The 27,071-nt window shown below is 42.6% G+C and overlaps 1 protein-coding gene across 2 annotated transcripts in view; it reads left to right on the top strand.

The window, feature by feature from the left end:
- The window catches only part of LOC128755421 (glucosidase 2 subunit beta-like), a 115,830-nt gene extending 105,221 nt beyond the window's left edge, over nt 1-10,609 (top strand). The window contains exons 12-13 of one of the 2 annotated variants that reach the window (XM_053858866.1): nt 6,515-6,611; nt 9,800-10,609. In XM_053858866.1, the coding sequence (XP_053714841.1) occupies nt 6,515-6,611; nt 9,800-9,937 (235 nt within the window). In that variant the 3' untranslated portion in view covers nt 9,938-10,609. The remainder of the gene's footprint in view (nt 1-6,514; nt 6,612-9,799) is intronic. The other variant, XM_053858865.1, reaches the window with a different exon arrangement.
- The last annotated feature ends 16,462 nt before the right edge of the window (nt 10,610-27,071 follow it).

Genomic DNA, 27,071 nt, shown 5'->3' with positions numbered 1-27,071 from the left:
GGAAATTTTGAAGTTTTGTTTTCTTTGTTAAACAATTTCAATATGATGCTGCACTTTATTTATGCTTTTAAAAGCATACATGTAGCACTTGTCAACCATCCATGAACATGAACAGCTTTTTGAGTAAAGGGCTTCGTATCCGATCGGATCGGTTCCACCAATCCAAGGCTGCAGTATCATATTGGATGAGAAAAAGTTGCCTGCAGCCATCTCTACTTGTAAAGAAGAGATATTTTATACAATAGTAACCATAAGGGAATAATAGTGGAAACGTACAAAATACAGTTATCTATATTTTCTTATTGCCATATAAACCATTAAATATGTGGGCAAGCAAATAACTGAGGGGAAAAAAAGGCAATATATTAACCTCAGTCAAATCTCACACTGGTCATTTAATATGTTCAAAAAACACAAATAATAAAGGCTGTGAAAATGGTGAAAACAGCAAATATTCACTTTAGCCATGTGGTTTTATAGTGAAGGTCACAAAAAGGTCATTAATGTAAAAAAACTAAAATAAAATCATCATACAATGACTAATTGAATTGACTTAAAAAAAATGAATGATGTGAATGAATGTATACAAATAAAACCAAAACAGCTGGACTATGTTGTAATCACAATGCATTCTGCTTAGGGTGCATTCTGAAAGAGGCTGGATCCTTCACATTTCCACAACTAAAAAGGCACATTGTCAGTGCATACCTCCATCATATCAAGTCTTATTTATTTATTTGATCAAGGAGCAACTTTTTGAAACAGTACAGAAGAGCACACTCGACAGAAAAGAAAATCTCGTGTTTCACAATTGTGGAAAGTCAACTTTCGGAGGTTTATCTGCCAAGAATGCAGTAAATAAATATAATTTCAGTGTTATGGATATTTTTTTTCATTTTGTCTAGAATGCATTCTTGTAAAAATCATGCACACACTCAAAATCAAATCTGAGTAGGTGTAAAGTAGTAGCACGTTTTGCAGAATGAAAAGTAAAATATGTCACGCTACAAACAGACGTGTTGGAGTGTTACATGTCACGTGCTGACTAGTTGAAGAGTCGCTATGGTAGTCAGTGAATAGTCGACTATCAACATCGGTGTTAATTTCAGCCGTGGCTACATTACTGAAGACCCTTCTGATGCAACCCACAGCCCCTCTCACAAAGAGACATCTTTCCTGGGCAGTAGTTGACTCAAACCCACTGCTAATCACCACCAACTGCTTGGTCAAGACTTCAACAACTAAATCTACACCCACTTCTGTGGGTTGCTGCTGTGCTCTGACTGTTTTATGTCTCACCCTTTTTATCGTATATGTTTGATTTATTTTGCTTCCATAACAGGATCTTCGCTGTACGCTGGAGAGAATTCAACAAAACGTCGACTCCTGTTTTTTACTTAATAAACATAACTGCTGCCAACAAGAAAATCTCTTCTCTCCCTTCAGGCAATTAATAGATACCACCCACTGACTGAGAAAAACGTACTCTACTTTTAGGGTCGGGCATCGTGAAAAATGTACCCAGGCCAGTATAGCATTTGATCGTCTTTTCCATCAAGCGAGAGTGCGCTTTCTTATTACAAACGGCAGCATCTTTGTAATATACATGTGCACATACACGTAGATTTTCTTCATATATAAACTTCAATGACAACATACAGTACATGACAATGTGCTGTACAGGCAGCACAGAACACGTTTAAGAGGATATTAAAATGGAATACAATTTAGTTATAGCCACTGCTGGTTTGGATGTCTGTGAATTTTTAGCTTTGGCAGCACTTGTTGGTGCTTCGACATCCCACCTGGAAAATGCTGAATTTGATTCCAGCCTAGTTAACCTGGGACCATTCTGTGTGAAGACGATGTCATTTGCCTGCTTCCTATAAAATAAGTCCAATACCGATCTTGATAAATACGTAAACAAATAAACAGATGTTAAATTCTTTCCAATGTGTAAATACATTTCATGTATTAATAACTGATACCACAGTTGAATCATAGTAAAAACATTTTATTCATTTATTTGATTCCAATATTAGCATTGACATTGGTATTTGTAGCAGTCTTCACCTGCTAGTAATTTAAATTTCAAGTTTTATAATTCAAGTTGATAATCTAGGCCTCTGAAAGTGCGTAATTAGACATTTGAGAGTTTAGTGAAATGTGCTCATTTTCAGGCCATCAAGGTGACGGGCTGAAGTGCCGTTGGAGAAAAGAGGGTCGATCTTCAATTGGGAACATGGCAACTGCTTCAGTCCTCCTGTGAGGAGAATCCAGCACTTTTACATTGGTACTCAAAACCACTTCAGCGAATCATTCACATAGAAGCCATCACTATATGTGTGTGTTATTAATGAATGAATCCGTGCTACACATCTCAAAATCAAGGCATGAAAGTGGTGAAGCGGTGTGTGCGTGCAGGTGATAAATGTGTGTGTGTGTGTGTGTGTGTGAGAAACATGCGTGTTTGTGTCAAGCAGGTTGAAGTGCTCAGGAGTGAAGGGTGAGGGAGCCGACACTGTGAACCCCTGACGGCCTTTCTGACAGATCACCATGGCAACATCTTCCCCAGTTGTTAATGAGGCACAAGTGAGCTGTTAACAGAATACTGATTTAGATTTTGATATTTATCAGCCCAGGTTCTGTATCTGTCAGTTGGTGTTGATGAAATGCTGGACTGTGGTTTGTTTTACCAGCAATCACCTTAGCACCCACTGCACGATGAAATGTGCTATAGATTGCAGGGTTGTAGGCACACAGAGGAACATTTACTGGCTGTGTGAAGCAGTCGCGCCAATTTGAAGGTATGACAAGCAGATTGCCAACTCTCATGCAATCAGAGTTAGACGCACAAATGATACCTCACCTTTATAGGCAGTTACACAGATACACATCCCACTGGGTGTTAGGGATGCGCAGACCGATCATGATCGGCCGATACCAGCGTGATCTGTGAATGCCGATCACTACCTGTCATTGCCGATCACAACTGATCACATGTGACAGCCAGCGCTCTGCTGAAGCACCGCTGGTTGTGATGCGTCCGCTCCTCCCTACTCGCTGCTCACTCGGCAGCAGCATGTCTGCTGTGGAGGTTCTTTCAGTCTGTCATGTAAAGTTTGTGTCCTGCAGCACATCCACAGGAAAATGCTGTGCAAGGAAGCGCGTTAAAATTAAATACGCCATTTAAAGCACCAGCCCCTGACGGAGCACAGAGAGTTTTCCGGTCTCATGAAAGTGAGACTGCTGGTTCCTCAGCATCACTTAATTTTGTCCACAGACACGTGCACAACGATAAGTGTCTCTGTGTACCTCAATGACTTGACAATGATTTGATGTTTAGTTCTGGCCCATGATGTTGACTGAGCACCTTTCCATTGAGTGACACAAGACCCATCACAATGCTCTCTACACAGAGTACGTGTGTAGAGAAGTTGGTGAGGAAGGCTGTGATTCTTGAGACCTGTTGGATCATATGTAAGATGGATGCAGCGTGAATATTCTTCATTATGAAGCATATATGATATTTGATGCATTACAAATTTAGTGGGAATGGCACGTCTCTTGGAAATTCTTACTGCTTTACGGTATACTTCTTTATTAGAAGTTTACCAATAAAAACACTGACAATAATTTTTCATATATCAATATGATGCCATAACCAGGTCCGCTGAGTCTATTGAAGGTTCCACACGGAGCACAGATGCTTTACCAGTTAAAACAACTTCCCTATTTGAAATGACCTTGCATTTGTGACCAGGAATGCTTTGCCCGACTGGAGCAGAATGTATTTTGCCTGGTGCTGCCTGTTGAATTTATATAAAGCAGCCATTTTCAAGTTGCTCTTTACCTGCCTGTGTGGCGCTGCACCTCAGACTGTAAATGATTATCACATTAACAGCATAGCAAGGGGGACTAGCGCACTGCTCCAGACCTCTTGTTAAAATGGTGTAACGTAGAGCTGTGAGGTGGAAGTCATTGCGGTGCCCACTAATGAGCGGATGTGACAGTGGGAGAGTGACGATAATGGGCACGCCGCCTTTACTGCCTTAACACACATACAGTACAGGGCTGGGGTTCCATAGATGGCCGTAATTTTATTCTTTCACCTGGGATGGCGATATATGGGAGCCTCCTCAAGATCAGAATGAAATCATTTTGGCATAATTATCAACTGACAATAAATGACAGGCCACTGATATCGCGTTCTGTTGGTGTATGGCATGGAATTTTGTCCAAGGTCAAGTGTATTCCAACGACGATTGCATGCACTTACACCATCCTCCGAGGACCTTTGACAAACTGTTATTTATTGTCAGACCTCTTGAAGTTCAATGTTGAGGCAGCTGATAAAACAGAAGTTGGTGGCTGTGAAATTATCAATTGCGTGTTTTCAACATGGAGAATGTGGATAGATGCTAATGCATGCAGTCGATTTTAATGATCCTCCGTCTCGAAGACAATGAGTTGCTCGATGTTTATGTTGGGTTTGGACCGCTATAATGGCTTTTCTCCTGTACATAAGTTGACCCAAAGCCCCCCAGAATGTAGATCATCCCAATTCTTTGATGCAGACCTTTTTGCTTTTAAGTACTTGCACACACTTGTTAAACTTGACTCACTGACTGACAGGTAGCTTTGCTGGGTAATGAGTAAGAGACGGTGAGATTAGCTCTGGATCTTCAGGATTTATCACTGAAGGCAAACAGATTACTGCTGGCGCAAAGTTGAAGACAGAAATAAACTATAATCAGCTTTATTTTTTAATAGTTATTATTCTAAATCAGGATTTCCAAAGAGGGAATACAGATTAACATTTCATTTACATTTTGTCCCAATATTCTCTGCCTGAACTGGTCTCTAAAGGAACCAAATTTTTGGGTTTGTTCTGGATGTAATTAAATCACAACACCATCTGCTTCACTGTGAGAATAGAAATCTCACCTTAGCAGTTTGTAGAGAAACTAAACTGAATTTGACTCCCTACTGCATGTGCCTGGACGCATATTTGGGTCCCCAACTTCTTTTCTTCTTTATTTAGCTGTTGCATATCAGCTGGTTTTTGTCTCATTCAGTCCCCAAATGAAAAAAATAGAACATATATTCCAGATAAACACAGGGATGCAGTCACATTTTCATATTTGTATTCAGCATGGGCATGCTGCACGCTACACGGGGAGGGTGACCAGGAACAGCATGGTCGTAACGAAAGGTGAAGTAGAACGCACACAAGGTACATTTGTGCGTCTGCATGGTTATGGCAGGTCATTCCTGGCGTGGAGAGATGGAAATGGTGCATTTGGGACCTGAGCTGTCACTTCCATGCCTGGACATTGTCGGGGCCTCTGACAGATCATCCATTTGAAAGCCTGCAGCTAGTAATGGACTGCTAAAACCCAATCAAGCAGACTGGGTGGAGAAGGCAAGATGCTGCAGTCTGCATGAAGTCTGTTGTGTGAGTGACCTCAGACTGACCTGTTTAGACATCTTTGATATGCCACATGCATCATGGATGTTGGGAGCCTCTCGAGAGACACAGGAGAGAGTGCTGTGCTTGCCAGGCCCAAGGTTGACACACAGTGAAGTTTAGTATAATGTACTGTTTCTTGACCCTGCATTTTCAGAGGACTCTCAACCAGATTGATGATTTCCTCTTGCTTCCAAGTTCAAATCTGTCAGCTGTGACGTCTCAGCTGATGGCTTTATGCACATTCCTGAGCAGGAAGTAGAGAAAACCTTGTCACTCAAGATGTCTGATCTTTCAGGCCACACCAGAGTTAGCATTTTATGGCCCTCCCTACGTGTTTGCGTTGCTATTAATATGGTGCACTGCTTATTAACATCTATATTCTCCGTGACCTACATACATTTGTCAATTGTGCTTTAAAAACAGTCCTTTAGAGTCCAATCCCATGAACACTCACAGCCAATGGATAAAGATCTTTGTTGCTTTTGACCTGGATATTTAGCAAAGCAGACAGAAAGCAGTTACCTCTCTATGTAGGCCACAGTGGCCGGTGCAATCTTCAGTCAACCGTGCGCCAAGCACAGGAAAGACTTTCCTCCCTAACAGGATTACAATGTTTTCTAAAAATCAATACCCACCGGCAGCCTCACTGCGCACGACGCCGTGCCGGAGAAACTGCTGCACGTCAAGGCAGAAAGAAGCAAGCATTGACCAGCTCCACTGCCACTCCTGTTTGTTCCTTTGACTGCCCTTGAAACATGTAGCGGGGGAATCATTAGTCAGCAGCCTCCATCGTCTCCTTCCCTTGTGCTTCGGTGTTCACTGAATTAACTGACAAAACGGTAATTAATATTTCCCCTACACTGTTCAAGGGGATGTAAGTGAGTGTGTCTGTGCCAGGAAGAGAGCAGGGCACTGCCAGACTGGCAGCCTCTCCAGTCACAAACTAGCAAATGTCTGGCTTTTCATATATGTACAGTTTGTTTTTGTTTTTTTTAGAAGAGGTAAAAGCATAATAAAATGAATCTCCATTTTTGATTTCAGGAAGTGGGGGATGTGGACCGGAACGCCTGAGCTTTACAGTCAGATGATATATGAGAACGGAGAACCTTGCTGGCAGGGAGGCTCACGCAGCACAACGGTACGTACACAATCATGGTGATGTGAAGAATGATGATCAAGCCACAATGAGGATGACGAAACAACTATGACTATTTATTTAGGACTAAACAGTATGTACATAATGAATGAGCACACAACAATGAAGACCGAACAGCATTTTTGGGGTTCGGGATCAGTCATCCACCCCCACAAAAAAAAAGAAAAAAGTGCATGTGATCGAGTCAAATTCTGACAGATTAGTGCTACATTGTTTGCTGAAGTATACAATCCATTCCAAGTACTGTACCAGTAACAGTGACTGCATGGGTCATGACTCATCTCTCCTCCCAATTTATCAATTTATTATACAACCCCTCCAATGTTTTTGTCATCAATTTAGTCGGTCACATTTGCCCACAAATATTGCTGCCCAGGGTTATGATCCAGATGTGAATGATTCTGAAACTAGTCAAAAATGCCCAAATTCCTATTATTCAAATCTATAAGAGATGGAACTAAAAAGTGGATCTATCAATCCACAATGTATCAACAACTCCGGTTGCACACGCACCAACATTCTCCGCCTTTACCTCTCAGATTCCTCTCATCCAAATGTCCGTCAGTCTCCACACGCTGTCAACCCGGAACAGAACATCAGAAAAAGAAGAATGGATTTTTTTTTTCATTTAGCATGTCCACTCTTTTTCTGAGATCCTGAGATCTGAGTTTTCTCAATTAAAATTGAAGCCAATTTAATAATCTTAATTCCACCGACAAGTCGCCAGCCAACAAATGCCGTTTGCAAACCCACTCATGCGATTTGGGGGCCTCTTTGAAAGGACAAGATTAAATTCTTTTGATACAACTCCCCAACCTCGTGCAGTCTGTGTAAATGAACTCTTGTCACCGGTCGACGCTCATTATATTTGAAAGGCTAAACCTTCTACTCATGCGTCTTCCCTCATACTTTTGGAGTTGCCCCAGTGAAGTATTGTTTCAGTGATGGAGATCAAGGTAATCCAAATTCTGTCAGTGTGCAGCAAGTCTTAAGTCCGTGGGGAAGGTTAAGCTCAAGCACTTTCATTGATAATTAAATTCAAAGTGCTGGACTGTGACTGCTGCATGTGTCTGCTGCAGCTCTCAATCATCAGCCGTGTAAAAGACTGCAGGAAGATGGAATACTACGTAGGGGAGGGACGTGCTCACAATATTATTTCAGAATGTGTGTTTTGAATGAAAGGAGATGATGAAAACCAAACTGAAAAACAAGAAGATGGGAGCCACAAAGGAGGACAGAAAGACAATAGAAGACCACGGAGAACGTAAAGTGGCGCACAGGGAAGAAAGTCATTGGTACTCTTACAGCAATGTGTGAAGTCATTTTTGCCACGGTTTGTTACTATTTCATGATGTGTTTGCTTTTGTTGTTTGTTTGAAATTGTCATTACTGAATAGGTGTGTTTCTTTGACTGGTTTGATGATGACATATTTGTCGTTGTCATGTAATAGCAAATACTTTCAGAGCTAGTGGGGTCCAGTAATTACTTCTTCTCATGTATACTCAGTGGGGTTTATTTACCTCATGCTACTTTTTCCTTTTCCTCCTCAATTTGTGCCCTGGAGCAAAGCTTCTGCTGCCGACCAAAGTTTCCCCAGTGGTGCCACACTGTCCACTGCCCTGCGGCAGGAGGGATGGCGCTGCAGCTCACACACTTCTGAGATGTTCTGTTAGGTCTCTGGTGTCTCATGTTGACAGTCTCAACATTGTTAGATTGTTGTCTCTCTGTGTCTTAATGTTCAACCCCACAAGGTGTATCAGGTTGATAAAGCCTTATTTTATACAGTGCATTCCCATGGGAGCAGCACTGCAGTTCTGTGTGTGTTAGCAATATCTGTCCAGGCTTAGGCTTGTCCGAAACACTCCTTCGGTCTTAACAACTCAGCCGTGGACATCATTCACATCATTTTGTATGTAGATGTCCATTCAATTTCAGGCCATGATGCAAAATATTTACCTGAATATAGTGGAAATTATGTAAAAACCTAGTGATTTTTGTTGCCAGGTTAAAGAGACTTGAAAACCCTGGGATGGTAAACCATCATGAATGTGGCTGACTTGCAATGGAGATTTGCTTGTAGTGAGTGTATGATCCGTGCTGTTGTACACTGATGACCAAATCCCAAGCTCAAGAGTCGTGTGGAGCGGCAGGGGTCCTCCAGAGGTTTGTCACTACTGCATCAAAAACAACTGGATGAAAGACAGTCATAATGAGGACGACAACGATTCAATTCCAACCAGCAAACAGCAATATTATGTCCCCACTGTGTCTGGCTACCTTCTTCTCATTAGCATGTGGCCGACCACATGTGTGACAGCGCTGCTTTTATGATCAACGGCTGGAGTGTTACAATATTCATCTATGAATGACTAGTTTTCAAAAAGAATGCTGCTGAAAGTGAAAACAGAAAAGTGGTCACAGATATGGTTGCCATTATGATGAAAGCCGATTTTACAGTCAATAAATAAAGATGTTCAAATGGCAGGGCTCTTGATTCAAAGGCCTCAGAAAAGCACATATTGCTGTGCATCAGATCAGCGGCGACAAATGTTCGCCGTGAATAATGGTGTCATCCTGTCAGGTTTGAGTGAAGCTCATGCAGGTGTACTGTTTTTTGAGGCCACACACTCATGTTGTGCCTCTAAATGCTGTGTGACATAACAGACACGGCTAATCGGAGAACAGGAATAAACCGAATCAGCACTGGTACTGAATCTAGAGTGCAATAAAAACCTGTCAACTTTCAGTCCTTCTGACTCGCTTCAGGTGCTTTTGTCTGCAGCGGTGTGAGAGGTTTCCATGGCAACTCCCCTGGAAGTAAAATAAGTTAATATTCCGCTCCAGTTTCTGCCGGTAGGTTTTACAGCCACCTAAGTCAATGCTGGATGTTACAGTCACATGATCAGATGGGCTTCACTGAGGCGCTGTGGTGATGAAGCCGGTACCCAGATGAATCTGTGAAAGTGTCGATTTAGTGGACTGGAACAAAGAGTTTCAGATAAATGTTTCGTCGCTGTGGCTCATGCTTCTGCATCAGTGTCCTCAAAAACACAAAAAGAGGTGGTTACATCTTCAATCAGCTCCCATTGTCACAGGCAAGAGTGACGGCTCTTGACTCAGACGAACGACGGCTCATCCCTCCGCTAAGCTTTTTTCTGTGCTTTTCTAGGTCACATTGACATGCGGAACAGAGACAGGCTTGCGATTGGTGAAGGAGCCCAGCAAATGCCAGTACATCATGGACCTCCAGACTCCGGTGGCCTGTCAGCCAGTGCTGAAGCAGCGAGGCATCCACAGTGAACTCTGACCCGTCCCCTTCCTGGCGTAGCCTAGATGAACATTGCCACCCAACCCTCCCCCTGCTCATAGCCGCCAGTGACAGGCCAGGGTCCGGAGGGTCTGCCCTGACATCTGTGGTGTCACTGCATATATACTTCCAAGCTTGCTGAGGTCAGGGTACGGTTTTCACTAAACCTTTTCCCTGCGTTATTCCAATCATTGAACTTCTCATGATAATACTCTGCCGCCCTGAAGTCCAGCTCAAAGCATTTACCAGCGTTCTGTACAGTCTTGTGTAATAATAAACACCACAAAAGTGGAAACTGTATTTCTGCTGAGGGCTGTGAGCCAAATCTATTCAGTCATGGCTATTGTGTTGTTTCGATGCCTATACTTGTACAACACGCGACCGCCTGCTTGGTGTGAGCAGTCTTTCTCTCGCTATGTTTTCATGTTTCATGTGTTATGCAGGGACCGTCCTGCTCAAATGTGTCGGCCGTCCTCATGACTGTTGACTGTTTTCTAGGGTGACAACATGGCTTTTATTAATATTTCTGCCTATTACAGTGCCATATGTTTTTATTTAAAATCATTCCTTAAATGCTACCAATGGATAGTATGAAAACAAGGAAATCAAGTCATTTGCACTGAGCAACTAAAACTGTTCAACAGTTCTCAGTTCTTGACTCGAGTTCTTGTTTGATGTGGTGTGAAAATAAAAGTTGGCCTCAACTATTGTGACTATTTGTGTTTTGATTTGCTGCGGTGTTGCGCATGGCTCTGAACATCCATCACGTCAAGAGATGCGCTTGAGCTCAGCTAATCGCCTGTTCACACATAACAGATATGAAGAATAGGAAATAATATTGATTCTGGTGTGAAATATTGATGTTTAATATTTTGAGAAAAAAAAATCTTTGTGAATAGACTCCCTCCCTCCTCGTCCTTTCTGCATGTACCCCAGCTTCCTCTGACAGGTGCAGACACGCCCATGTGTGTGAGTGGGTGGGAATGCTATAGGTTGGCGACCTCCTCCTCCCTGGCCTCTAACCCCAACTAGCTGTGGTAGACACTGATACGCTGGGGGAGAGTCAGCCCTCCATTGGAAATGGATAGTTAATGTTCAGACATTAGCCACAGACAAATCTAGATGTTGATTTCAAATATACATTTTATGTCAGTTACCGTAGATTTATAGGAATATAGAAACTGATCATGGTCCCGTGAAGCTCACACACGGTTTTTCACTCTTGTAGCCATTGACACAAGAGGTATTGGACACATTCAATTCGACTGAGTCTTTGACTGAAGATGCTCTTTAGGTTAGCAATGTTTCTCTTAGTTTTGTCCATTGCCTCCTTCATGCACCGGCTTGTATCTACAGGAGGTGGTGCTCTCTATCGCCTATCACCACCTGCTGTAGAAACTGCTGCAGGTCAAAGAAAAAAAATCTATTCCTTCACTACCATTGGACAGCCAGCATACTTACAGGAGGCATCCCAAAATTCTGACTTCTGGTGGATCTCATTTTTCTAATCATCGTGCTGTAGTAGCCGGTGTCACCAGAGGGTGGATTTTTTCGCTCAGGAGAAACAGGATAATGAGCAGCTGGATGCATTATGCGGTAGTTGTTGCCAATGTTAGTCAGCTTATTAAGCCGGCACAGGTCAATAATTGACTCTAGTGTAAATGAGAAGAACCAAATGTATGTGGATGGATGTTTACTATTTGGAGAGGGTTTTAAGTCTTAAAATGTAGTTAATGAAGCAATAAATCACCTGGCAAAGCAACACAGAATTCCATCCCCACCCCATGGCTCTCTCCGAGTGAAGGAGATGCAAGCTTACCACGGCGACATAGACGTGTCAGCAATAGTCTCCATTGTCCAGGGGTCATCCTGGCTTTTAACTCAAGCCACTGCAAACTCTGTATGTTCTTGAGTCGTGCAGAATACAATGTGTGGTTGGTGACATAATTGCAGTCATTCACAAGAACAAAGGAGAATATGACATTAACTAAACCGGTCGTTTTCCTGTTGGCAAAGGTCTCTTTATTTTATTTTATGTTTATTCTTTTTTTTTACCATTTTGCATCACTTGCTTTCTGCCTCTGAAAACACCCAAGTGACAGTCAGATGACTGGAATTTCTTGGGTGTAAAAATGGTCGATGTTAGCGTAATTCCATGGAAAAGGTTTGATGTGAGAAACAAATATCAATATGAATTTCAACACCAGTTACATTGCTGAAGCTGTTTATAGCCTTTTGACTTAGCTTCTTCTTGACTAACACATGACACAATAATCCAGCTATTTTCATCCTGACTTCCTGACCAAGGACAGCAAAGGCCCAGTTGTCTTGGCCTGTACGGGTACGATAAAGGAATACAGGTCCGGGTACAGGCCCACCTTTCCCAGAACAAATGGGCTTGGGTCCATTCAATAGAACTGATTCACTACTCTTGATTTGATACTTACTTTTTTGTCACTCCACCCACGTCCGGTTGCGGTTTGTGTTTCATTTTTGCTTCAGTTGTTATGACCAAGCATTAAGCAGAATTCCAATTCTAATTATGCTGACTTGTTGGAAGTGTGTTCATTGAGGGGTGGATTCAGGATTCTTCCATTTGTCACTAAGTATGTGAGAAGGCTGAATGGCTTTGTTAAGTTCAACTGATCACTTCATGTGGGCATGTGGAGAGACAAGCCTGTTTCCGGAGGAAGCAGAGCTGGTACCAACGCTCACCGAGGAAAGTGGCTCAGCAGCAATGACATGATGGTGTTGTGGTGGCTGGTGCTCCGTGGTTCCAGGCTTTGGTAGATGCCGCTTACTGCACGAATGCAGCCTAATCATGGATTTCACTGGCGATTTCTGCTTCAATCCCCCCTCCTGCTGACCCAGTGACCAAGGCCTGTGACATCATCCATTGTATACGTTCCAGTCCTGGTCAAGTTGTCATTGAACATTATTTTTGTGCCTCTTTCATTGCTATTTAACATACAGTATGCTCCACTGTGTCTTGTCTTTGTATTGTATGACGCAGCTACACCATCATTTTTCCATCTTAGGATCTGTCTGGTCATCACCTGGGTTCCACAGACAAATTTGTGTTGCATCAAATACAGTGATACCTTGGTTCTCGACCACAATCCGTTCCAGACGGCTGTTCAAGAAGCGATTTGTTCGAAATCTGAATTGATTTTTCCCATTACAATTAATGGAAAAAGAAATAATGCGTTCCAAGCCTTAAAATAGGCTTTTGTAGGAGTGAATGTAGAGTGTCTGCTGCAGGTGCGCTGTTCCTCTATGTGTGTGGCCGCTGCATGTGGGAGGGGTTGCCGAGTGAGTGACGTCTCTCCAGAAGTGAAGAACATTTTTGTTCAAACTCCGATTTGTTCGAAAACCGAGGTACCACTGTACATCCATTTCAGCACAGACTCATTCCTTCCTACATCCTGTAGAGGAATGAACTGCTGACTTGAGAGAATGTCAATGTCAGTGTTTCAAAAATACATATCGAGTGCAATGTGCTGGTTTACAGTGTTGAAAAATAGGAGATTCTGCGTGACTTGTGAAACACAGGTGAAATAAAATGTGTATACACTGAGATAACACTCTTCTCTATTACAGTCCATGGATGGATTTGTTCAAATCAATAACCGTCAGTCTGGAGGGCTATGATCTGAATGTACAATGTACACACATCTCCACTAGGAGTACAGCAGAGTCATTTTTTGCCCAGCGTTAAATAACTGCTTGCTCGGCAGTCCAAATAGAAACTAAAAATATGTCTTTTTGTTCAGGGCCAATCATATGTGGAACGATTAGCAACGTAGGCAACAGTCCATAGTTTTCGGACTTTTACTGCGCATTTCTTGAATGTGGTCACATTGCTCAAATACACCATCCGCTTCAAACATGGGCCAAAATGTGTGTCTAGCAATTCTTCAAACTTGCAACCTAAACTTGAAAATCAACCTTTTATGAACACAGATCAGAAAACTGCTTTTTTTTGTAATTGTAATGATCAGGTCGGGTATTCAAGATGGAACCACTGCAGACTGGCCTGGCCATTATTGTGCATGTTATTTTGCTTGTTTTTATGTTTTGACGGTGTATCCGCATGTTCTCACCCACAACATGTGTTGATTAATATCAGTCTGTCACCCTGTCTGACTTACTATCTGTATCTGTGGTGTCAGTTTCAGATTTAGTCATTTAGCCAGTTCACTCGTTCGCCTTCGCCAAAGAGGATTGTGCACACCAATTCCCGGGATGTTCCTCTCCAAGCTGCAGGTTTGTATGGAGACCACAGACTGGGAGGTGTTCAGGGCTGCGACCAATAATCTGGATGAGTATACAGGCACTGTGACTTCATGGATCAGCTACTGTGAAGAGTGCAGAGTTCCAAAGAGGTGAAGTATCGGTTTCAGAGGGAGCTGAAGAAAGCTAAGGCCACATACTCTGACAAACTCAGGCAGCAGTTCTCTGCCAATGTCTTGGCTGCAGTGTGAAGAGGGCTTACGGTGGTCACTAACTACAGGCCGACAGACTTGAACAACTTTTACTGTCACTTCGAACACCTCTGCGGACTCTCCAGTCCTGCTTTCCACTTTACATCCAATGACTGTGGTGTCTCTTAGTGACACAACAAAGATTAACACAGTCATTGACAAGTCACCCCTTCCCCTCCCCCCTCCTTCTCTTGACATCATAGAGCAGGACATGCTCACTCACCTCAGGAGGCTGAATCATCGGAAAGCTGCGGGTCAGGACCGAGTTTCCCCTGCCATCCTGAAGCATTGTACCACTGATCTTCAATGCATCCTAGGAGTCCTGTCATGTTCCAGCCTGCTTTAAATGCTTTAAGTTTAATTCACACAACAGCTTTTTCCCTTCAGCCATAAGACTGCTGAATTTGTGAACGGCCCTTGTTCTTTGTGGTTTATTCATGTATAAGTTACTTATTGATCATTTTTATTTTTGTTTATTTACTTTGTTCATCATTGCAAGATGTACCAAAGCCCTTCCCTGGTTGGTGGGATCCTCACTGACCTAGGCAATAAAGCTGATTCTGAAAACCTTCACTACAGAAGAAACAACAACAAAACACTTACATTCAGGCTCAAGATTTTTTGCCACTTGTCACTACCACTTGCATCAATAAACGGAACTGTGTATTGATATGCGCATACAGTACATAACAATAATGCGGAGAAGTACACACACAGCGTTGGGTGATCCGCTCGTGACGTCAGTATGGCTGCATCCTTTACGTGTAATCCTGAGGAAAATGAGTCCTCCTCCATAAAATGTTCGAGTGATTCCATCCCAATCAATGTTCTCAGAAGTAGTGAAGTACAGAAGCACCTTTGGTGTCATCATAGGTCCAATTTTGCAAGGTCAATATATATTTCATCATGGAATATTGGTGGTGTATCCCTTTGACCTGCTCAGGTTGTTCTGGTCTGAACAGAAGATGATGCAATTGGATATTTTGTTAACAATTGAGACGTTGTCCACACTCAGTTGAAAACAGTTTATTTTGACTTAACAACCCTCCAACCTGGTTCGCATTTAGATCACTCATTTCACTCAGTAGCTGCAAAGAAAAATGCTACGTTCACACAAATATGCTTCACATACACGTCCGGTTGACAGCAGTCAGTCGTCTGTGTGTGTAGAAGCACCTCCAACTTAACTGCTATCATCTGTGTGATGACACCACCTCAGCTGGTGAGAGAACTGGACGTCTTGTCTAAGAAAGGACTCTCTTTTTTAAGACACAGCCGTGTCTGTGGTTCTTTGTACTTTTGAGTGTTTTCTAAATTGCCTGGCTTGTGATGCAGATCAGAAGAGGATAAAGTCAGTGGGGAAACACACCCACCACTTCCACACTTCCATTCAGCACATTTGCACATGAAGGGGCAGCGCTGGAAAGTCTTTCCACTTCAGCGTGGGTGTATTTGTGTGTTGACTCCAAATTGCTAAAAGGGCCCAGAGGCTTTTTATTGCATTAAAACTCCGACTCAGCTTTGTAGAAAGTAGTTCAGGGTACCTGTTCTCCGGCGTGCCAGACAGGCAGGCCTTTGCCTGACTGGCAACTGACTGACATCCACAGCAACACAGTGCGCCACACACACTTAGAGGATTTTTAAAATATATATATATATATATATTTGAGGATCCTCCTTTGAACGGAGGCCAGTCAAACCCCTTGGGTTGGAATAAAAAAAGCTCTGGCATTGAGTCGGCATTCGAAAGTTGTATCATTCGCCTTCTGTTTGCACTTAACTCCAATCTGTTCATTCACCCTCCACGTGTCTCCTGTACACATTGCTGGAATACCTTTTTGGGGAAAGCAGCATAGTGATGTTTTTTTTTTTTACAAGTCCAACTAATTTAACTTCTAATGACAACTGCTGTATCTAAAGTGTTTTCCGTCTCTTGTCTAGTTTGGAATTTATATCACATTTTTCATCTCTCATTTGTGATCTCAGTTTGCTGGATCCTTTCTTTTCGCCTACACGGACAAATGTCCATGCATATGCACTGTAAGCGTTGCAATAAAGCATTTTTTTAAAAATCATTTTGTTTCAGGACCTGGTTGATGCATATCTATCTTTCTTACTTTGATTTTGCATGGTGTTGTTTGGCAACAATGTGGCTAACATTCATGAAATTAAATCAGACATAACAGCTGAGGAGAGGACGAGGGGAAAAGACTGCTAGGAGGAGTGGAGAAGAGGAAACGCCAACTAATGTTTGTGTTTGTACTCTCACGTCAGCTAGGAGGCTCCACACCCCCCCGCAGAGCGGATGAGTGTAAGTGAGTCGCGGTCGGAGGCTGGAAGGCCAAGTTGTGATAGCATGTGGTTACCCGGGGCATCCCGCTGTCGCCTTTTCCCACTCACAGTGGAGGAGGTCCAGGGAGTCAACTGAGATGTGGCCCCAACTGGCCTGAGTGCTGTGAACATTAAAAAAGACTTAAACCAAAGGTTTGTGGCAACAGAGCAGCAGGTGCGGAGCTAAAATGCCTGAGAGAAGGATGTTCTCTCATGCAATATGTTCAGTCAAAAGTAATATCAACAAAACAGATTTGTGAAACTATTTGCAGTGCATTTTGCTAGTGAGCCGACTGACTAAGGTAGACTTTTTTTTCATGTGAGGGCATAAAGGAACTGAGTTTGTCTTCATCATGACCTTGTTGCATTTAGATAATGTTGGTGTCTCAGAATGCAGCTGGAGTGGTGCACTAAGCTAAGCCAAGTGTCACTCTAGCTGGCGTGTTTAGAAGGATCAAGGATCACACTTGTTTCAAGAGCACACTGCTTCTCGTGTAGTAAACTCTAACAGGGTGTTCGCTCACTGTGTGCTTGTTTACATTTCACATGGTTCATCGCATTGTCCTTGGCTTTCATGATTGTGCTGTGCTTAATATCGAGTGCAAGCACAGAATGAAAGCATGTATTATTTCAGCCAAAGGGAAAACATTACGTACCATGGCACGATGGAAAATAGAGTTTGGCACTAGGGAAATACTGTTGAACTTTTGTTGGAGATTAAGAATCCTATTCAATTTTGACAGATTTTCCACATAAATATATACATAATCATTGGTGCATATGCCTTGTGCTCTTTCCAGACTGTAAGTTTCTCAGTTTGAGGTGTCATCTCTATTTAGTTAATCAACATGGGCTGAAAATAATCAGTGAAACTGGATGAAACATGCTATATATCTTGTCAGATGAGAGCACAAATATGCACACACATTTGAAACACTGGATTATTATGAAATTAGCTGGTAATTTGGTTGGCGTCTCAGATCATGCTATATTCTGCAACAGATCCTCTCTCAGCATCAAATAGTGACCATTTGAAAGTGGACTTCTGTGTTTCATTGTCAAAGTCAAGGAAACCTTCCATCAATAGGAGTTTTAATCGAGCAAAAAAAAAATTCCCGCCCTCTCTGACGCTAAAAAGATGGGGCTGAGGTTAAGATGTGCACAGGGCTGACTTGAGAGCTCTCGTCACCGCTTTCCCGAACATGTCACCTTGTATATATGGCACCTCATGTGACTGTACCAACTTGGTGGCACCATGACTTGAGGTGTTATATACACCTAGTGACATGGTTTGTTGTATGGAGTGAAAAGACCACCACCTCATGGCTTAACCCTAAACCCAACATGCCTTATTATTATTACATTCATTATTTATCTATTCATTCTTATTGCGTGCGTTGTTGATGACTTTCTTCATACAATTTTTTGAAATGTCTTTCCGAATTCAGAAATGTAATTCTTATCACAGGATCAGTTGACCAGTTGTCCATAATTTTTAACCATGCAAATATGGAATGTACTGGCCCTGCTTATCACAGCCATGTGCTGAGTGAGTGTTGCCATTACTGAAGGCTTAGAGTACTGCATAGGATATTTGAGTACTGTTCTTTAACATACGAGATGTTCACTGTGTGGACGTCTTTCTTTCTCTGTATATTAAGGTTTAACGTGTTTGTAGCAGGTAACCATCACCTGACTACCTTGAAACAGATGTCTGACATTGACATTTGAGCTGTGAAAATTGTGGGTATAGCACTTGTCAGAGCACAATCACCACTGGGTTGTGCGACAGGGACATTAATGTTATTTAAGTGTCGAAGCGCAGTTTGGATTCACAGCAGATGACAATTTCAGCTGTTAGGATGAGCTCTGGCCCACTGCCACTAGCGTAAATAAATCTTGCGACAGACTTGATCGACGGTAGGCTCCAAACATTTTCCTTGCCCTTCTACGACGCATTTTCGCTCTGCAAATTGTTGTTTTTCCCTCTCGTAGCACCCATTAGGATGATAGATGAGAAGAGATGCAGAGGGGATGGTTAATCTTTCAGGCAGCGAAGGAGCCCAGAGAGGAGGTAGTGGCGTGTGCGCCACATAAATAAACAGGATGTTGGGATTCACTGGCAAAAAATGTGGCGGCAGGAAAGATAAGATGATCACCCCTCCCAGTTTGAAATGCAGAACAGAGGACGGCGACAAAAATGCCTGAAGAGATAGAAAGCGATTGAAATGGAAGAAGAAAGATAACAGACTAAGAGGCAGACGAGGATGAAATCAGGATAGAAGAAGAGTGAGCCGGGAGCTGCGGGATACTGGTGGGCGAGGGGAGGGGATTCTGGTGGACTATATAGAGAGCTCCATTTCTCTGCAGGAGCTGCTTAATGAGCACAGAGTTAGCAAGTAATTATTGGTTATCAACCTGATAATAGTCATTGCCCCATTTTGTGCAGCGCTTTCAACATACTTATACAATTACACCAGTTACTAACAGTGCTGTGTATTTGTGTCACCACTTGGCGTTTCAAACATATGACATGGAAAAACAACACATGGCTTCGCCGTGAATTTCGAGTTGCATAATGCACGGCAGCCGTGAACAGAAAGAGGGTACTGCAGTCTTCTGTGCAGCAGGGTGAACAATGAGCTGACTGCTTCATTTAAAAAACTTTTAAATGAAATACTTTTATTTTGGGAAACAAGAGAACAGGTTATGGGGTGTCTCCTATTGGTGTTTCTTTCAAGAACCCCCAATCTGTATGTATAACAGTGGAGACAGGGGACAATATTTCAAGCTGAGCAGGCACTTGGCTGGGATGCAAAGATTTTGTTCTGTGGTTCTGATGTGTACCATGTGATTCCACATTCCAAGCTTTTTTAGTCATTTTTCATGAGATTATGAGAGTAGAAATCATGATAAAACTTCCATATTTGAGCGATCTTCCCGTGTCTCAGTGTGATGAATGAGAGAAGGAGTGCTGGATTTTATCACCCCTGTCTCAGGTAAAGCACAAGCAATTGTTTTTATCCACTTCCAAATAATCATTGGTTTTTGAAACATCTCCAACAAGCAGCTATCACTGCTGCTGTGACTCAGAACGTTGGATGAGCATTTCTCCACGGATGGTATGACGCTTAAAACGAAGCCCCTGTTGTACAGATGAGTTAACGGTGGCTAATGTTAGCGTCCCCCACGCCGTGCAAACAGAGGCTCAAAGCTGAGGGCCTCGCTTTGTGTCGCAGGCTCTTTGTGCCTATAGCATATCCCACTAGGCAATATTCACGGAGACGAGTCATGGTGCATCGGGACAGAATGAGAGCGACTGGTGAGATGGGCCTTCGGCTAAATAATCACTTTATCGATTAAATGACCAGCCCTACGAATGGGCTATTGCAGGAAGGGTGAAATTCAAAGACAAGCATCAGATTCTCAGCGTCTAGTGATGCCCCAGCGAAGCATCCACTGATCGGTCAATTTCCATGAACCTGATCGGTACATGCCGATCATTACCTTTCACTTCCACTCCCAAAAAACCTGCGGTCAGCTGGACACTGCACACTGTGGAGGTGAGCTGACAAACATGTTCGGCATCTCATGGTGAACAACGATTCATGATGGTGAGCGTGACAGTCAGAAAGCAGGTGGACCTATATTTTATGGACACAGTCCAGTGAGAGCTCCACCACACAGTGTACTCTCACATCAAAATAAATGATTGTCAGCTGTCCTTTTGAGTACTTGCTGCATTGTGCGTGCAATGTTAAGCCTCTTTAAGTACCCCCACCCACACAGGTGGACATTTTTGCCTTTCGGCATCATGGTATTTTGTTTTTGAAAATGGTGATCCACTGCAGCATCATTAGACTTGGCTTATAAAATTGGATGTCTAGTTTGACTCAGTGTTCTGCAGAGTCATCGATACATCTGCAAAAACAAATTGTCTTCAGAGGCTGCTGACCGGCCCACTTACTGATCCCTTACCCCATACATCCCCACACATGTATGATCAAAGTTACCAGATGTTGGGTGGCATTTTTCTAACAGCCAGAGAACAAAAAAGACAGGGTATGGTGGGGTTCTGCTCTGCCAAGACGGATTTGGATCAAAGGTACCTATTGCAAAATCAAAGTGGGCAACTTAAATATTTCATCACATAAGAAGCGGCCAGCAGTCGCACAACTGCCCTGTAACTCCTTCTTTTTAAATTGGGTCCACAGCAGTTCTGGTGGTTTAAGGCTATTGACGGAGACTGTAGCGGTCCACATTTGGAAGACACACCGGGGTTCAAACTTTTTGTTTTTTTTGTATTTTGGGGGGCTTTTGGGCTTTTTTTGTAGTTTGTGAGTTTGACAAATTGTTGTGGAACCTTGCATTTAGCGTGCATTTACACAACTACCAGCACTCAGCTCACACATTTGCTTCCAACACCTCCACTCGTCCAATTTATTCTCTCCAGCTGCTCCTGTCAGCTTGATGCGTGCGATTCGATAAGGCACTAGTTTGGTTGTTGGGCTACTATTATAGTGACACGTAAATACAAGGTTGAGTGCTCTGAATTTGATTCCAATTTGGATGGCAGGACTATTTTAGGCACATTCTAGCAGCTCCATTATTATGTACAGGAGGTGAAGAAAAGTGACTGTGTTAAGTGACAAATGGTAGTCCTCAGTGCGCATTTGTTGCAGTTGCGTGTAACATTCTTCGCAAGGTTATGATGTCACAAAAGTAGGAAAGCCTATGGCTCTCTCAGGTTTCATTGAAATAGTTGTTGGAAGCCTGAGATCGTAGAACAAAGAGAGCTATCTAGTGGGCTCTGAAATGAGGACACTGTGTTATGAAGCCTTACCAATTCATCATTACTGCTCAGTTGTAACCCTGCCCACCCTGCTACACATACTGTCCTGCGTGGAATAGAGAGTACGATGCATCTGGGAAGACATGTTTTAAATCAATCTTCATGAAAGAAACTCTCAGTAATGACATGAATAGAAAATCAGCCAATGCATTTTCGGAGGACTTGTACCGCCATGGCTGAGAGTGGATGTTGTGATGACAAGGAAAACGCTGGGCAGAGCGTCATCGTCTGGATAAAGCCAACAAGCGCGGCATGCAGGTGTTTCTAAGAAGGACCAACAAATAGTGGTATGTAAGATGGGTAGAGCTGAAATTACAAGAGGTAGTGCATCTGCGAAGTGTTTCTCTTCATTGCTCTTGCAGTATTATATGTTGGAAATTATGAGCGAAAGTGGGTTGTGGATGGTTAAAGTGCTGCTGGCGAGCTCCTGTACAGTACATGATCTCTCTTCTTGCCTTCTTCACGCCACTAGCTGCAGAGACCAGCTCCTCCAATGTGTCTGTTGCAGACCTTATAATTCCTTTAACTCCATGAAAACAACGAAAAGTACACAATTGTTCAGAGTCTTCAAACTCTGATCACTGGCAGCAGAGTAGGCGTCTGTGAAGTCATGGAAATCCCACCTTTGGCTAAGTGTTACAGATCCTGAGTCAAGAAAACAATTTACGATTATTAAGCATAAATGCCAGATACTGTAGGACATAATAGACGGTCTATCGGCCATTGATGCTTGGATTGTCACAGAGCCCCCCACACTTCCTCTGGAGGACAAAGCTGAATGTTTAAAGTGGTATAATAATTTCATCACATTTGTTTCGCGCAACCCAAATAACCACTGTGTCAGTTTCTGGTTGTTTCCCGAGCAAACCTCTTGTTTTGCGTTCCTCCATTTAGTGTTCCTCCATGGTTGGAGGAACACTCATTTTTTGAAAAGAATTTGTCAAGCTTCACATCACATACCTCATGAAAACCAGATGTGCTAAAGCCTACAACTGATTCAGTGTAATAATATGCAGAGAGATTCATGAGCCAAGTTTGACTGATTCAACAATGCCAATGATCAAGTTGTGTAGTGATGGAATTCCACTCCTTGTGAAAAGAAAATGTTAAATAAAACTAGTCCAAAGAACTTTACCTCGACAGCGTCACATTCATGAGTACAACCCCAATGTGTCACAGTTTCACTCCGATCCCAAAACGGCACGGCGGCAACAATCATGCTGTGCAGAAACTAGGCTATGCTGTTCTTAAACACGACATGGCAGCGGCGGCTCATCCAGGAAGAGGTTAAGTTGATGCCTCCCGAGGAGCCTTCTCTCTTCCTAAAGATGGCAGAGGAAATGAAACTTCAGCTCAGTTTTCGTCAGAAATAATGTGTGTGTATCTCTGTAATTATAAAGCAATTCACTACTGACTGATAGGCCTCCGGTGGGCTCCTCCCCCGCCCCTCGACATTTTCACTGTCTTATCTCTCCCTGGCACAACTGCTCCGACTCCTACATGCATTTTAATACTGTAATTATTGAGTGAATTCTAAACACTGGAGGAAAAAAGCTGCCGAGTGAATTTAAAATAGGATCCAGTTTTCTTCATCAACTTCCTGATTGGAGGGATTTATTCGAGATATTTATAGCAGCTCTCGTCTTTGTGTGTCCACTGGCAGCAACACTATTTACACTGTTCTGCTGCCGTCATATGGCTGATTCGCACCGTGATTGTCAATGAACACGATAACCTCTTTTTCTTTGTAAACCTGGCGGCAATATTCAGCTAAATGGAACACAGACTATTCTTTATACACCACACACTCATTGTTCTGTGTTCACAATAAAACTTGTCTGCTGAATTTGCAGTATCTCTCTGCTGCCACAGACAATATCTCAGCTGGGAATACATATTGTTTGACAATCTCAGTCCCAAAGTTGTCGTTTTTTTCCTCTTGTCATCTCAAATAAAAAGAGACAGACTGGGAGACACGGTTCTCCCTTTGGGCTCTTTCTGTCTCCAGGCATATATTTTATTTTATTTTTTCATTTAATGTGAGAAGGATCTTCGAGTATGAGGCTTTCCTTACCCTGGAGCAGTTTCACTTAATTAGTTCTGCACTGTTATGATGCAGAGTTGCTTTAACCCTTTTAATTTGGTTTAGTTGGAATGGAGTCTACATCTATTTCAGTTTTTCGTGACGCATTATCATAAGGTGGTGCCATCTGGGCTGTAATCTTGGACTGCAAAGAGTTTTAGAATCAGGGCTTGCTGCAACACATCAAGAACCAGGAGTATAACATTCAATGAAACCTTGAAATAACCAATAGTCATAGGTTTGTGTCTACTAAAGTTAACAAAACTTAGCCCAAAGGAGCCAAGCAGTGCCTGTGTGCACTGGCGCGTGTGTCTTAGGGGTGAAACGATTCATCTACATTGTACATCGACATATTTGTGATGTCATCACCATGCTCCAGTGGTGTGAGAGCGAGAAATGATGAAGCCAACATCGTGGTCCAGTGTTGGGAAACATTTGGGCTTTTGCATGAACAGAGATATTCTTAATAGGTTATGCTTGTGGTTTGTTGGATTTGTTACGGTGAAGGAAAATATTGCGGCTGCACAGCAAATCTCTCCAACCAGCTGTCAAGGCGTCACCACCCGCTTTACCACTGTTAAGTATGAGTGCACTGTAGTTTGTTCCTTAAAATGAGAGTAGTAACAGGTTTGCTCATTTTTGTTTGTTCCCAATGTAGAAGTCGTACGCCTTTAATTAAAAAAATATAAAATAAAATCTTTTGGCTGAATATTGAATAACATTGAACCTGGTTGCGCCTTGTTTTTTCGTACTGCGGAGGTGAATGCTTGGCACATTTTGTTTTTTTAATATGTGGCTGCATTTGCCATTACTTGTTAACTTATTTGGATCCAGAATCAAATTATACTTGACACAAAAATCAACAGGGGGAAACAAAGCAAAGAAGCAAAAATAAAGGCACTTCTCCTAAACGCTCTTTTTTCTGAGACAGTTAATAAAAGGATTCATCATGTTATAAAATAAAGTAAACCAAGCCTGAATAAAATACAATACACTGTCAATGAAAATGTCGCGACCAATGTGGAATCATACTGTGGTGTCCTATCGATTTTTCCATGACATGAGAGTTCAATTTTCACATTTTAATGTTGGAAAAAAAAAAAATTAAAACCTCATCATCAACACAGGGGAGTCCTTCGAAGCCAGAGTTTTAAATTTCTGGAATCCAACATCGGTTATTAGTTTCTTCATTCATTCCTTGCAGGACAAAATGTTTCTTTTGATTTTCGGCATTAAGCAGTTTTTAAAAAAAAAAGTCATATTCCAGCCAAGATCCTTGAACTTGTCCAAATGAATATCCTGATACTGCATATTTAAACAGTTTAACAGGTAACCAGTTCCTCCAGCGGGAGCTGTGTGCTGTGGGATTGTAGCAGCTGCATTTTTAATTGAGTGCAAAACATGAAAACATAAATAGTCCGACACACTGCTCGGCTTGTTCGATTTTGGTCCAGCAATTTTCAAGTGCTCTGTGGCATTCAGTGCACCTTGCGCCTCGAGCCAGCAGAGATTCAAGATGGCATTTTCATGTGCTTGCTCTTGTGAACTGATATTCTCAAACACAATGAAAATGGCATTTATAGCCTTTGGAAATGATATATTGATGAAAATGATATATCACGTTGATTGATCTGTTTTCACCAATTCACAGACACAAAACAATGTGTACTTGCTTCTGGTATCTGTTTATTGTCTGTCCACGTGTGCTGATGAGGCTTCATGAAACAGCAACTGTAGTCACATTCCGAGCATTGCCCAACTCGATTAAGTCCGACTGCGTAATGTTCTCCTGGTTTACCTTCAGTGAAACTTGAACTATGGGTAGTTCACCTCCATGACGGGAGGTGGCGCCGAGAACGCTTCAATCCTTCCAGTACCTCTGACTGTAGAGGAAGAGCAATAGATGCCTGAGCAGCAAGAAGCGGTTTAAGACTGTTATATGCAACTCATCGTGCTGAACGCGGAACGGCGTCATCTGTTAACCATGCTAATATCGACAAATGACATATTTTACCTTTCATGTGGGAACTAACAATCAAAACGACCTGGGTGAAGGAAGACAAATCTGCAGAACATCGTCGTCATGAGTTACAAAACACAGCTGATATCAGGTTTGTTATGTGCTCAGCACAGACGTCAGCTAAGACCAAGGGACACACACGCTGCCTATACAGTTACACACACGACTTCTTGGTTGTATATATAACGTTATTACACATTGTTTGACCATGATTGGTTTGTTTACTTCCGTTGCGGAGCTGAAACTCGCGCAGCCACACACCACCCAGTCCGGTCATAGTCGAGCTACTCAGCTACATGCTAGCTTAGTCCAGCTATTAGCCGCAAGAGAAATTTGAATTTCTTTCCAGTCGTCAGACAAAACTCTTTACGTGCATTTTAAAAGTACGAACTTAGCCTGACTAACGCAATGATATGATTTTCTGAGCCGCCAAGTAAATATGCTCAGTGCCCTCCTTTTCTAAGCTCAGAAGGTGGCACTTGGTGTTTAAAAAATTATGTTGGTTTTTACATTTAGCAGTTATTTTAGGGCAGAGAGTGCCTAGTGGGATGTGAAAAGAGGCCCCATGAAGCCAGCAATATTCAGCTTCCTGTATGCGTGATGAATGTATGGGTGCATTTATTAGATTTGTAAAGCTAAAATGCAAAACTACCAAAAAAAAAGGTGTCACAACACAGGTGTATATGCTGTTGACCATTCATGAAGCAGTATCATCTTTTCCTTTCGGGGTTCAATCGATCTTGGCTCTCGAAATCTAGGGCTTCAAACAAGCATTTCAAACATCACATCTTTTTTAAACAGCTATTGTCGACTATTTCTGCTCTGATTAATTGCTGTGTGACAAGGAACTCACAGTTAGGATTTCAAGCAAAATATATGGGACAGATAAAGGACAAAAACTGACAATTTTGGAAGCCCACACACACATTGACCGATGAATAACAGGTGCATTTGCTTTTGCAGCACGAGAGACTGCTGGACTCTTTCCAGGTGGATGCTTGATTTGTGCCATGATTTGTCCTTCGCTTTGCCCCTTCTTTATTCTCCCCTTGAGTCAGCAGTGCAGCCCCAGCCGGTGGGCCCAGGGAGGTTGTATTAATTAACTCGCCTCACTGCACTCTCATCAAGCTGCTGGTAAATGGCTGCGCTCCAAGTTTCTCTCCCAGAGCGCATCAATATGGCAGCATCTGTAAACAACTTGAAATTTACGACGTCTGCAGTCACTGCAGAGAGGAGCGTTGCCGCTTCAGCAGGACAGCAGGCTGCAGTTCAAACACGCTGCTGTGAGGTTTCAATGTGGAACTGCATCTCCTGTCCATCTGTTGGCCGTGAAGTGCTTTTCCCCGCAAAAATGGAGACGATTC

The sequence above is a fragment of the Synchiropus splendidus genome, chromosome 3, assembly GCF_027744825.2.
Source record: "Synchiropus splendidus isolate RoL2022-P1 chromosome 3, RoL_Sspl_1.0, whole genome shotgun sequence".
NCBI lineage: Eukaryota > Metazoa > Chordata > Actinopteri > Syngnathiformes > Callionymidae > Synchiropus > Synchiropus splendidus.
The sequence above is the reverse complement of the archived record's forward strand: the minus strand, read 5'-3'. Positions and strand labels throughout refer to the sequence as shown.